The 13881-nt window shown below is 35.4% G+C and overlaps 1 protein-coding gene across 1 annotated transcript; it reads left to right on the top strand.

Annotated features, from left to right (window-relative positions):
- The first annotated feature begins 1805 nt into the window (after window positions 1-1805).
- LOC122403117 (U-scoloptoxin(01)-Cw1a-like) lies at window positions 1806-9075 on the top strand. The gene is made up of 5 exons (XM_043406451.1): window positions 1806-1968; window positions 2131-2202; window positions 7277-7399; window positions 8450-8551; window positions 8626-9075. The coding sequence occupies exons 2-5, from the start codon at window positions 2131-2133 to the stop codon at window positions 8701-8703; spliced, it is 375 nt and encodes a 124-aa protein (XP_043262386.1). The 5' UTR covers window positions 1806-1968; the 3' UTR covers window positions 8704-9075.
- The last annotated feature ends 4806 nt before the right edge of the window (window positions 9076-13881 follow it).

The raw sequence follows: 13881 nt of genomic DNA, 5'->3' as shown, positions 1-13881 counted from the left end.
GGGCAAAGTTTAAGGAAACCGAGAAGGACTCTCCCTTTGGTCCTTGCAACGCGATCGTTTTCACGGTTGCAGAAGCACCAGACGTTGCGTAAACGTTCGGCAACGTGCACTTAGTATTCCCGGTGAAAAAATAAAGAGATTACTAGGTCAGAACTGTCAAGCACGTTTCCTGTCATCGTGGCTCGTAACTGACAGCACTTTCGCGCGCAAGGGGACTGTCAAAAATACAATTGAACGGGCCTTTTTTCTTAACATTTCATCACGGAGATTCATACGTTTCGACACACCGTAATTCTTTCATTCTACCTTACTTGCAAACGAGCAGAAATTTTATTCTCTTACGTAATCCTGTTATTAGTATTTTTCTGTTAAATGCAAACGTGAACACTCACTTTGTAAAACGAATTTAATACTGTATTCGAAAATTATATTTATTATTTGGTAATCGTACAGACAAAGTCAACGTGCCTGATAGGAAGAGTCACCAGATATTCGACTTTCTCGTGAAAAATTAACCTCTTCAGGGGTATTGGCGCGTTCGTGTAGTTTTTGAATTACTTGAAATATTTTAATTGTGAATAAACTTTCATAATGTAAGCGACAACATCGTCGTTAGATTATTAGAATAAAAATACTTGTAAAACCAGAAATATACAAATTGTTACGTGATTCGCAAGTGAATAACTGAAATCATATATATCTGCTTAATTTATCCTTCGAAAATATACTTTATGATTTTTCAAATTCAAGTTGGCATACAATGTCTTAAATCAATACTACTTGGGACTTTTAATCCCAAAGGGAGAAAAATATTAGGGTACAATTGTAGTTATAATTGTAAAATATATAAAATGAAGCACGTGAACATGAATCTGATTGTTTCATCTAACATAAAGTATGAAAAAAGAGAGAAAAAAATCACCAGTTTCTTTAAGAAAAATGTTTGTATCGATTAAATTTCTCAAGCACATCGTTATTTGTATAATTCTAGTAAATACTCATGTGTTCGTAGAATGTTTAGACTTGTCTTCTCCAAGTGTGGTGTAAAGTTATCGTGGGTCAATAAATCTATACACGATTAAGATTCATTAAAAACACTTTCCCTTTGCTAATTACTGATCAATTGATGCTACAGTCACAGTATGTCTTCCTGGAAGCGTTTAAGGATTAATTCTGTTTACAAATGATAAATTTTAGTTTTTAGACCATCTTAGCTACTTTTACCCTATACAGTAATAATTCTTAAAATGAACCCACGTGTGATTCATAAGTAGTATATTTTTATCCCTCTCAACCGAAGGGATCCCCATTAGAGCTTAGTGAAACATGAAAGACTACATTCAAAACACACTGTACGAAAAATGAACATGCCAACCCCGAAGCGATGTTCATTTTAAGAATCATTACTGTTCAGATTACTGTGTTTGTAAAGAGTCGTTTAGAGATTCTCGGTGCAAATAGACGAAACGATTTCCAATCGGTCATCCTGTGACAAACCTTTCCGGCGGTAGCGATGACAAGATGAGAGGCGCATGGAAAAGTTGCAACCCTGGTTCAAGTACGATCAAGTTACGAGTGTTTTCACGGGTGTAAGAGCACGAAGGGATTGCGTAAGAGAAGAATCTGCGGCATCGCAGGAGATCCCTCCTCCACCTTCCTGGGATCTTCTCTTTCTACGTTCGTCCGGTGTGGGAGCCCCGGGAAAGAGGGGCTCTCAAGAACCCCCCCTTGTTCCTGGTCGATCTCTAAAGCCATATATATACACCACCACTTCGTGGTAGCATCCTTCGAGAAAGAAACTTTGCCGGTAACACCGCGAAGACTGAAACTTGTGTAGGCGGAGGTCCAGCGAATCAGGGGGCCCGGTGAGTGCATTGTGCGATCGACGAACAAGGATCACCCGGAGATAAATGAACACCACGAGGAAGGATACTGCGGATTAAGGTGATTGGATTTTTCTACGAAAAGGTAAGTCAAGTCTTCCGTAGTTAGGAAAGAAAAGAAAAAAAATTTTTTTAAATCCTGTTTCGCGTCAGAAAGATCGTTCTTTTTCGCTTGGATTCGAAGAAAATAGTGCTTTTCTTCGGTGTCTTCGAATTTATTAATCGTTGTACTTTTTCTATTTCTCAGATGATTTCACGGTATCATATTCTGTGCGCGATCCTGCTGTACGGCGCGGTTTTGTTGTACCAAGCGATGGCGGTAAGTAGATCGAGCTGCGGGCGTTCGTGCTCTAGGAAACAAAATCTCGGTTCAAAAGTCGAACGATGTTGCGTAACACGCGACACCTGTTCAGAGAAGGGAGGGTGTACCTATCATCTCGCGAACACAATGCCTTTACGAAACCCGTGCTGAATTCAACCGCGAAATTATTATATTCATCGCAGTTTCTCACGTGCAACAATGACAGAGGGAGGACGGCTATCTTCTCGTGTCATCTTCTTCAGCTGGCAGCGTGAAGTAATTCATTAATTAACCCCTGTTGCGCGAGCGTGCTTTCTCGTCGCGGGATTCGCGCTTCCTTGGACAAAGTCGTTCAACGAGCGTTCCCTGAAATTCAGCTGTCTTCCGTTTGAAATTGCTGCCCCCCAGGGCCGACGCGATTGCGCGAGAACCGTGTTCGATTCCAGGAATTACGAAACACCCCGGGTAATTCGAGACCGCCTCTGTTTGTTTGAAACTTTATCCACAGGCAATCGTGCGACCGTCGAGCCGCGAGCGTATTCATTTTCACCGGAAACAATGACCGTGAACGCGTATCGAAACGGAAGGGCGGGATGAAAGGAAACCGAATTTTCAATGCCGCCGTGGCAACGGACAGAGAAATGAAAATGATTAATTAATCCGAGGATCGTTATCGCGGTTAACATTCACGGTACGTGCTTCTAGATTCTCCTTTAATCCTGTAATAAAATCAACGTATTGCTGTCGCAATTCGTACGACCCCATCATCCACAAGTTTCGATACTTTGCTAATCGAAATAAAATTACGCTTCTCGCTTGCAAAGTAAAAAATTAAATTCGAAAGGCACGTACATTATTATTTGGAATAATAAACGGTTTGAATATTGCTTTGAATCTTCTTCGGTGTAAAAAATTATAACCTACAAGTAACAGTGAGCCATAGAAAACTTCGGCCATCTTGGTTGTGGGAGACGCCATTAAAAGAATGAGGAATTTCGATGGTATTTCAAACTCATTATATAATGTAAATAATGCAATTGCAACGAGCGTGTGTAATGTATAATGCAAATATTATTTTTTTTTAAGCTGGAAATTTTACAGTTATTATTATTCATTTATTAACGGGAATAAACCCTTTAATATAAAAAATGTAATATGTAAGGAACTATAAATGTGGATTTTACATAATCAAATATTATCGCTTATTAAATTTTAACAATATAAATTAATTAACAATACGTTGCAAGGATAATTTTAGACTTTCTAATGATTGTTCAATTAAATCAGTTTTAGTGTATACAACATTTGCATGACTAATCATTCTGGCAATGATTATGGCAATAATATCTTCATTGAGTATAACAAATATTATAATAATATATTATGTTAGAAGAATATAATTATATACAAAAACAAAATTTATTAGAGCAAATGTAATTATATATTTAGTGAGACATTCAGGTTTCCAAAATCTTTTACTTTTTCAAAATTTTTAGAGATAGAAATGTTGTTACATCTCTGAAGTTTCACTTTATAAATGTTAATTTTGATTTGTTCGCATTTACTTTGTACTGCCAAATATTGGTACTTTCTTCTGCTAGCAAGTTCTACTATTCGCGAGAGAAATTCTAAAGACAGTGAAATTCTAAAGTGACATAAAATTGTAATAAGAAAGTGTCTAAATTTGTGTTAAAGCTCATTGGTTTTAAATTCAATTAATTCTATTTGTAACTCCCTTTGACTCTGAGAAATATATGCATTTAATGGATTTCAAAACAGCATAAAATTTAAACACAGAATTAGTACTAAAGATCAGTGGTTAATTAAATTGTTTGTGGAACTTTTAATGAAAATTCCTAAACCCAACATTTTCAAATTCGTCGCAGAATTCATATCTACATAAAAATTTCAAGTATGGGACGAAAGGTAAAATGTTTATCCGTAACTAGTTGAATAAAAATGAAAATTTAATTGATTGAATGAAATATTTCATAAGGAATAAATAAAAACTGATAATGAGGTTTGCTTATTTGTAGGTAAACAAATAAAACACTAATAACTATACAAGCAATTGTTTAACTTATTAATTACGTTAAACTTTTCTACTTTTATTTGGAATATGTTTGATAACATAAAATTAGTATAAATATCTATAAAAGCATTGAAGTTTTGAAAAACGATTTAAATATTTTTTTAAGAGGCACTTATAGCTGTCAATAATTTAAATTAACGCTTCGTCTCTAATTATCTCCATCTTCCAACGACTTTACTAAAACCAGTTACTATACTAAAGCCACGTCGCGTTTTTTAGAGACAAACAATGAGACAACCCTTCGATTGACACGTTATATACACTTGTGTTGCACTCAGACAAAAGTAGTATATTTTCGTTAATATTTCAAATTTTAACGTTTGACAATGTGTAACACATTCTTACAACTTCGAACTCTCAAAAAATGAGTATAAAGATTATATAGCTATCTATCTATTTTAGCTAAGAAAAGCCAGAGATGAGAAAATACCTAATGAGAACATTAAGTTCATCAAGGACAATACTAGTTAATGTAGAGACTGTCAATATTTTAAACTTAGAATTACGTAAATCTAATTTTATACGATTGGTGTGATTCAAAAGTTTTTGTAAATGTTTTACAAAATTCGTGCATAATTTTATTTAAAAAAAATTAATATTATTTAAACGGTTTTGTTTGTTACGTACGAATTTATTAATTGTTTTCTCAAATCTAACCTTCAGTTATATATCTATTTAAATCAATTTTATGTTGCCAAAAATGACCACAACAAAATAAGAAATGTTTATCGTAATGAATAAATTAGTCTACTTGGAGCTATGGAATTTCGTACAGACGAATATTTCAGATAACATTACAGCATTATGGAAAACTTAGGCATATTTTACCTTTTCTAATATTCTACAAATATTAGTATTTTATTGTATGTATGTTATAGCAGAGCAACGGTTTATCTTTGTATGTTCTCCAGTGACAGCCAATTTTTAGTCTAAAATAAAATTAAGACTTTGCTTTCTTCTAGTGAAAGTAAAAAGATCGTTGCATCATACTGCATTAAACTTGAAATAAAAAATAAAAATAGAATATATTCAATAAGGTATAACACAAAATAGTTCTATGGTATCTATCTTACTTAATTCCATCATTTACCATGTAATTTAAAAAAGCAATGAAATTGTCAATACTTTCAAGAATGACTAATTGAAACGCATATAGCTGTGCTATAAATGAATACGGAAAAAACTAATCATGAGTAACAGCTTAAGTGTTCTATTAACAAGTTCACTGTCAGATGAAAATCGTGTAATATTCTGCAAAACAAAAATTTTGATTTTTGACCATTGGTAACCTATATAGCAATTTTAGCTGAAACATTGCTGTTTGGTAATATATTTGCCAAATTAGTATTCCATGCTTATACCCTCATTTTGTCAGGAACAATGCAACTAACAATTCTCTTAACACATTCACTGCCAGATCAAAATCATAGAATATTTTGCGGGACTAAAATTTGATTTTAATAACCTAAAATCTCTTTCAATACTTAGCTTAATAACATTGCTAAAATTTACAAATCCCATCCAGATTTATTTCCTGCAACATTTCAAATTGAGATTTAATTTCTCTAGTACCAAATTCTGTGATCCATATATGAGTGACGTGGCAATCAAAGTGTTAAATACCCAGTGTTGATTTTTTTCTTAACACTATTTCTACTACGATTTTGTGTATACCTATTTCGACCAAAAGGTGTCTTCTGACACTTTTGCGTTTGAATACAAATAATTTCCAAAACTGTCGGGTTTTTAAATTATCAGTTAAATATAGATAATTTGAGCAACAAATATTTATATATTTATTGATACATTGATTCGTATTTATCAGAGATTAAACTTGGTCCTACGACGCTGGACTTTGAAAATTTTACGCTTCAATCAACGGAGTGATCGGTCGCGACTCTATCGCGATTATTTTGAAAACTTACACGACGACCTATATTTTTAACTACAGCGTTGTGTTCTCCTGGTTTTAATCAGGTTGTAAATTCTAGCTTAACCAGGATATTTGTTTGAAATGACTTTTTTCCCGCGTTTAAAGCCAGATATAGCACTATGTATGTATAAAACTCTATATCTACTATGTTTACTATATCTGTATAAAGATATTAGTACATTATACGACTAAAATGGGCATCCCTGTTGGATAGATCTTCGAAGGAATCCCTGACCTATCCGAATCTCGCGCGCAGTGAGTTCGTCGATCGCGGCCGTGGCTTCTTAACCGAGCGTCGAAATCACCGGTCGCGTCGAGAGGGTGGAGACCGTGTTTTGCGGTTGCGCGCGTACCGCTGTACGAGAAATCGAATACAAAGGCACGGAGATGCGCATCCGCTCGCGGGGAACAATGTAACCCGACTTCCGGTCAGACATCGGCACGTGCACGCACTGGACTGGCTCGATCCGGCGTTTCGTGTGTCGCAACGGCCTCCTTTTTTCCTCTCATCTCGACCGATAGCCAATTGCGAAAAAGATCTCGCGCAGAGATCCCCTTCGACCGCGGTCTAGACGTTCTTTAAGAGCTGCTCGGATCATTAACCGCCATTCGCGAAGGAGGGCTTCCTCGTGAACTCTTGAACCCCTCCCGAACCCTTTGTTCCTCGCACCGGAAACGGCTGCGTTCGCGTATCACGCAATCGCGACAAAATCGTCGACTCTACTGTGCAAGTTTACCTTCTCTCGAAAAGTTGAACTATTTATAATAAAAAAAAAAGGATCGTGGTAACGAAGCTAATACGAAAAGGAATTCTTGCTTGATCCACATTCCATTGTGAATACATGACGAAAGCTGTCGACACTATTTCGACAGAGTCGCGGGGCAATCGCCGCAGCGTAAATGCTCTTCTTAATTGCGTGTTTCGATTAACCGCCTTTGTTCCGAGGGAAACCGGGATACAACTATTGCGAGTCTTCGTGTATTTGCATTTAAATTAATGGTAATTGGGATATGAGCAGGCGTTGCTAAAAATTTGAAACAACTCGAACTTTTAACTGACGTTTCAGCAAGTTGATGGTTACACGCCTGGCGTGGACTACCCGATCTACGATTCCGTGCCTTTCGGTCTGACGTTTACCTGCGGAGGCAAGCTACCTGGCTACTATGCCGACCCTGAAGCCAGATGTCAGGTAAATTCACACTCCAAACTACAGTCGATACTTTTATTTAAAAATTTCTTTCCTTAATACGCATATTGTAACGATTCATTAAATTAAAATAAAAGTAATTTTCTTATTTTTCGTTAGCTTCGCACCAAAATAATTATCTCGATCGTTTTAAATGTTATTATTAGACTGCGGATGTTTATGTCAATAAAATATGTCAAAATATGTAAGTGACATATGCCAAATATGTATCAATAATATGCCAAAATATACAAGAATATGCAGAATATATTCAAAATATGTTTAAGTAAGAAAATTACTTTTCATTACTTAAGCATTACTATTACTTAAGTAATAAAATTACTTAAACATATTTTGAATATATTTTGCATATTCCTGTACATTTTGGCATATTATTGATACATATTTTACATATGTCCCTTACATATTTTGACATATTTTATTGACATGATAATAATCAATTATAGTTTAAATTACAATATGTTACGCGTATTTTTTCAATATTGTCAAGAGTTAGTTGATGACGTTTATCGCTTAAAGATAATTTATAAGCTGAGAACGAACGCTGAACATTACAAGATGTGATTGGGGCATATTTGAATTTGCTGCAGTAACATGCTTTAATTGTTTATCTGCCAAGAATATTTGAAAATTACTGATTAATACTATTCGTAGCATTTACGAACTGTTACCATTAATGATTCACTATAGATAAACACGAGATGTATAAACAGCTATGTTGTCATTTCTGCCATGACTATCATAAACAAACGTTAAATTAATAGACTGAAATAGATGTTCGGAAGCCCATATAAGCATTTCGTGAAAAGAAATACAATAAACATATATGACAGATGTTTTTATAAAAAATATGTAAAATATGCAAAATAAAAAAATGTATTTTTAAGGGCCTCTAGTGATGAAACAAACTTCTATTTAGGTTTCACTCTTTTATTTATTTCCTACAAACATATGCTTTTGCATAAACATTCGCAGTCTAGTTATTATGATCTCTAGATAGGATTAATATCGAATTAAACGTTTTTCTTTTAGGTTTGGCACTGGTGCTTGCCAAACGGACGGCAATTCAGCTTCCTCTGTCCAAACGGCACCGTCTTCAGCCAGTCGGCTCGCGTCTGCGATTGGTGGTTCAAGGTGCAGCTTCCTTCGTCCAATCGATTTCTATTCTCTCGTTGCTTCGTTTCAATGTATCGTTTCGTTTGCCATAGGTCGACTGCAACGACTCGCCGAGATTGTACGGTATCAACGACGACCTCTACAGAGACGTGAACGGGAACAAGATTTAACTCAAACTGTATTCCTGTGAAACATTCGTATAAAACGCGCGTCGACGAAGGACAATTTCTGTACAGTCTCTTCGCGGCAAGGAAGCAACATAACGGAAGCAAGATTCGGTCCAACGAGTTGCGAGTTCCTAGCTTGCCGACGGAGAGAACGCGCGAACAGGGCGCTGTAATATTCTCAGACGCTAAATTCCACGCGATGGCGGCCGACCGTTACGAAGCTGCTCAAACTTGTAGATACACTTTCCACCGAAATCGATCGCACAACCGTTGTCCGTCAACCATAGAACCGTTCAAAATTAACCGCACAGTTTCGTCCGACAGACGATCCGACATTAACTCTTAATCGCCTTATAACGAACTCGATTCTTCAATAAAAACAAACAACTGATGCATTAATTTCTCTCCTGTGAATCGATCGAACGGGTCACGCTTCGATCTCGTTATCTACCATTAAGAAAGAACCGCGATTTCAGCGTCGAGAAGAAAAGAAGAGTCGAAATCCCATCGAACAATTTCTTGGCATGATTGGACAATAGAAAGTGAGTGGTCGTCGCGAGCGGCCAGTTCGATCCCTACCTTTTCCTCGTCGAATGTCGCCATTGTTAATACGTTTTTCCGTTTGCGTTTTGCATGCAAGTCCCGTCGCGGATACACCTTTTTTTCCTACGTCCGCGACGGAGTTCCAAATCATCGAAACGGATGGAGACGAGCTAGTCGTTACCGTTTCTATGGCGAGGAATTTCGATTGTTGTTGCGTAAGCAAATAGAAATTTCGGCGCAACGATTTACGAAACCCTAGCTTCCGGCCTGTTCGAATATACAATTTAAAGCGACAAGGCCAAAATCATCGAGCATCGCCGTTATTCCGATGACGTACCGTTGTGCCGACGACGTGAGCGTAATGAGAATATCTTTATTGCATTGTTGCTATTGGCGGAAGAAAAAAAAAATCGAAAAATTTGGATAGCCATCGTAAAACCCACGAGGTAACCAGAAATTGTTCAACACTCCTCGCGTTTTCTTTGTGGTATAGTTGGGAAATTGGAGGATCGTACCTGTATTAAACGTTTGCCAAACATTTTTAATCCACGCGGTTAACCAAACGTTGCCAAAACACCATCCACGTTTCCTTTACGAGCTATGTAGTTGGGAAATTGGAAGATCGTCTCTGTATTAGGTTAGACGTTTGGCAAGCATTTTTAATCCACGCGATTAACTAAACGTTGCTAAAACACCATCCACGTTTCCTTTACGCGCGATATACATAGTTGAGAGATCGAAAGCTCAATTTTGAATTCACGCGGTTGACCAAACGTTGCTCAACCTTGTCCGCATTTCCTTTACTTGCGGTATAGTTGAGAAATTGAAAGAATTGCAATATTGTGTGAAACGTTCGGTCAGGCTTTGTAATATTAGCGGCTAACCAAAAGTTGTTGAACACTGTTCGCGTTTTGTTCAGCCGTGGTATAGTCGAGGGAATAAAAGAAATTGCGATTTCTATCAGGCTATGTAACATTCACGATTAACCAAACATTTCTCAATATCGCCTCTTTTACTGATTGTATAGTTGGAAGGATGATAGATCAACCTTGGAAGGAACTGCGACTCGTATTAGGTCGGGCGTTTGGCCAGCTTTTGTAACAACTGCGGCTAACCAAACGTTGCTCAACACTACGTTTCCTTTACTCGCGGTATAGTGAGAAGAATGAAAGATCAGATCAGGCTGGAATTGCAACTTTTATTAGATCGCGTGTTCAGCTATGTAAGATCCCTGGATAGTCAAACATTTCTCAACGCTCTCCAAGTTTCTTTTGCTCGTTGTACAGCTAGGAAACTGAAAGATCAGTCCAGGAAGGAATTGAAACTTCTATTATGTTTTTTGAGCGGTTCTAAGATAACGAAAAACTGCTGAATACTCTTCTTTTTTACACGATTTATAGTTTGTAAATCAAAAGATGAGCCTGGGTATTACTATTAAGAATATTTGACGTATATTTTCTCACAGATTCATGATTTATGCTTAAAGGCTGAAAGTAAGTTTGATCAGTAACCAAAGGTTAAGTTTGATTAGGTTTCTTAAGAAAATTGAATGGTTTTTTAGGAAGAATAAGATAGCTCGATCAAAATTTCATAAAAATTACAAACAGCAACACTGTAGCAATTCTAAGATAATGAAAAACTGCTGAATTCTTCAATATTTTTTTACTCGATGTATAGTTTGAAGAATGAAAGTTGAGCCTGAGGAGAGTATTACTATTAAAAATATTTTACGTATGTTTTCTCGCAGATTCATGTGATTCGTGCTTATGTGATGAAACTACCCTTCAGATGCTTGAGGTTAGAAACCTATTTAGTCGAGGATAAAATTAAATACACAGAAAAATTGCACGGTTTTTTAGGAGGAATAAGATGATTCGATCAAAATTTCACTGTAGCGAAACAAAATATTCTTTTACCAGTATATTTGCAGATTTAAGTAAATTTGTTCGCGAATAACGAAGGAAAATTATAGATCAACTCGTAACCTAACTTCCATAAATATTTTATTCGTAAATTAGAATTGTTTTAATCAATACCTTATTGAACTTAATCTGAAATATTTATTCGTTAGTAAAATTTGCTCGACTACAATCGGGCGGCACCGTAGCCTATTATTACGAAGGAGATGCTCGAAACGATGGGCAGGATTATTAAACATTTGCATGGAACTTTCCAAGCCGACACGTAACGCGTTAATATTCCGCGCGCGTGAAAACCACGCATCAGAACGCTCCTCGAGCAGATTGCGAGCGCAAATACCACGGGCGTACCCTGTACGCCTCGTCCTGAAATTCTTCGCGATCCCCTTTCAAAGATCAGCAGGCGTGTCGCCGGAGCGGGACGTCTTCGAAAGAAGAAATTCGAAGCGACTGACATTAGACGGACGCGAAGTTTTTCTCTCGCGGGAACGATCCGTATCGAACGAATCGTTTCGTTCGATTTAATCAGTCGGAAACTTTGCGAGCTGCCGGACACGGACACGACTTCTTTTCGACAGGAAAAATTCTCAAGAAAAGGAGAACCAAAGTTATCGTCCTTGAGTTCCAAAGAAGAAAGGATCCATTGTCCTTAGAAGAAACATAAAACCCACAAACATGATTATATGTGTGTTTCGAATGTTTTCAAGTATGAATGTGTCGAGCTGGAAAAAATTGTGACGAAGTATCATTTTACATCGATACATAATGCCAGGCAAATTAATCTAAAGAAAGAATGATAGCAATTTAATGTATATTTTAAATTTAGTTGCGAAAATATAGATCATTAGGCCTTTCAGAGCGAAATGTATTTTATTTTCATTATTTTTTTGTTTAAAGACATTCGATAATTTACAAATTGCTATTTACTTTTTCGCCACGCCCACAGAAATCTTTTCTACGTTGTGGAACAATACACGCGTCTATTCCACTCCTACTCGCATAACCTGTAGATCAATAAACATGGATAAAGACAGTTTAACGCGACTTGCGCAACGGCAAATGCAAACATGCCATAATTTATGCTAATACAAATAGTATAATACTCCTATTTACAGATGTTAATTAAATGCTTTCGTAAAAGTTCAGTACGAATTCTTATGCATGATATTTTTTCGTTACAACTTATCTACCGCATTCCCTAGTCGAGATTATGATACGCGATTTTGATTTATCGTCGATGCAAAAGCGCAAAGTTCTTTTCCATCTTTCATTCTTCTTCAAACTTTTAAATCGATACGATTAGGTATCGATGATGTTTAAAGAATTTAATACCAAAATAAGAAGTACCGAATGGTATTAAAATTTGTAGTATTTGGAATTCAGTTTCGATGTAGGTACTTTTGTTATGAATACTTATTGTTAGTATATTCCTTACTCATGCATGATAAATGGTTAAGATTTGTATTAAGGCATTTTCTTAGACAAAGTAGGGCCTTCTATACATTTTAAGTATTTACTTTTCTATAACTGAAACAAAGCAAAATCGTTCCTACGTTATTTCGATTTAAATTAAAATTTTATAGCACGATTCTTTCCTTGTTTGAAACCTCGTAGCCTACTTTATAATTAATACTCCTACAAACCCAGTAGCCTATACTTTTCATGAGAACATAAAGAACAACTGAACAAAATCTGGACTGGACAAAAATATTAGGAAATTAAAAACACACAGATTTTAAAAACAAATTGATACAACTTTAGTAATTACAAAATCAAAAGTTCAACTCATTATACAGGACGCCCAAAAAGCTTGGGACCAAATTTTCTTGGATGTTCCCGAGATTAAATAAATAAACAAAATTTATATAAACTTATGCCTGAAAATGATTGAATGATTTATTTATTGATAAGATATAAGCTTTTAAAGATATTTATGATTTATTATGGCAATTATAAAAAATGTTCAAAAATTTCATTCGTCGAATTAGCGATTGTCAAATTCTTTCAAATATTCCATCAGTATTGGAAATAATAATAAATGCATTTTGAATATATTTGAATGTGACCTCATAAAAAAAAGACGAATTTTGCCCGTAAATTGTTGAACGCTTACATTTTTTCAATAAAGCATTTTCGGGCATAAGTTTATATATGTAATTTTTTCAACTATTTGATAAAAAAAAATAATAAAAATTTACAAAAAAACGGTACTTTAAATTTTAAATATCGGTTTCCTTGAATTTTTTCATATTTAGGGAGTTAAAAAAACAATAAGGATAATTCTTCTTTTTATAATTTTGGTTTACAGCATAATCACAATCATACTAATAAAAAATCCTTTTGAATTTTTAATTTCAGATAAGCAGAATGAATAAGACACTTTCTTTTATAAGAACCCTGTTTAATGGCATATAATTCAGTCAGTTTTGATTATTTGAGCTTAAAAAAATTATGCACATTTGTAAAATATAAATAAATATGCATACAAAATGTCGAAATTAAGAAACTTATATTTTATATATTTTACAAGGTCTAATATTTTATATTTTATAAAGTTATATATTTATAGGGTTTGTAAGGCCCACAATATTTATACTCATGCAGCTTATTTCATATAAAACAATTCTCTAAACGTATTCATCAACATTTATTAATTTATTTAACAATCCATCGTTCATCCCTGATATTCAGTTTCTTCTCAGACCTCTCTTTTAATTTA

Source organism: Colletes gigas, unplaced genomic scaffold (genome assembly GCF_013123115.1).
Source record: "Colletes gigas isolate AHSC1104 unplaced genomic scaffold, ASM1312311v1 Colletes_gigas_Sc00044, whole genome shotgun sequence".
Taxonomy (NCBI): domain Eukaryota; kingdom Metazoa; phylum Arthropoda; class Insecta; order Hymenoptera; family Colletidae; genus Colletes; species Colletes gigas.
The sequence above is the reverse complement of the archived record's forward strand: the minus strand, read 5'-3'. Positions and strand labels throughout refer to the sequence as shown.

Bases quoted from the DNA above. Each gene is read 5' to 3' on its own strand.
- LOC122403117 (XM_043406451.1), top strand. From the start codon at position 2,131: ATGATTTCACGGTATCATATTCTGTGCGCGATCCTGCTGTACGGCGCG. The intron at 2,203-7,276 runs GTAAGTAGATCG...CTGACGTTTCAG, and splicing joins TGTTGTACCAAGCGATGGCG to CAAGTTGATGGTTACACGCC. The intron at 7,400-8,449 runs GTAAATTCACAC...TTTTTCTTTTAG, and splicing joins ACCCTGAAGCCAGATGTCAG to GTTTGGCACTGGTGCTTGCC.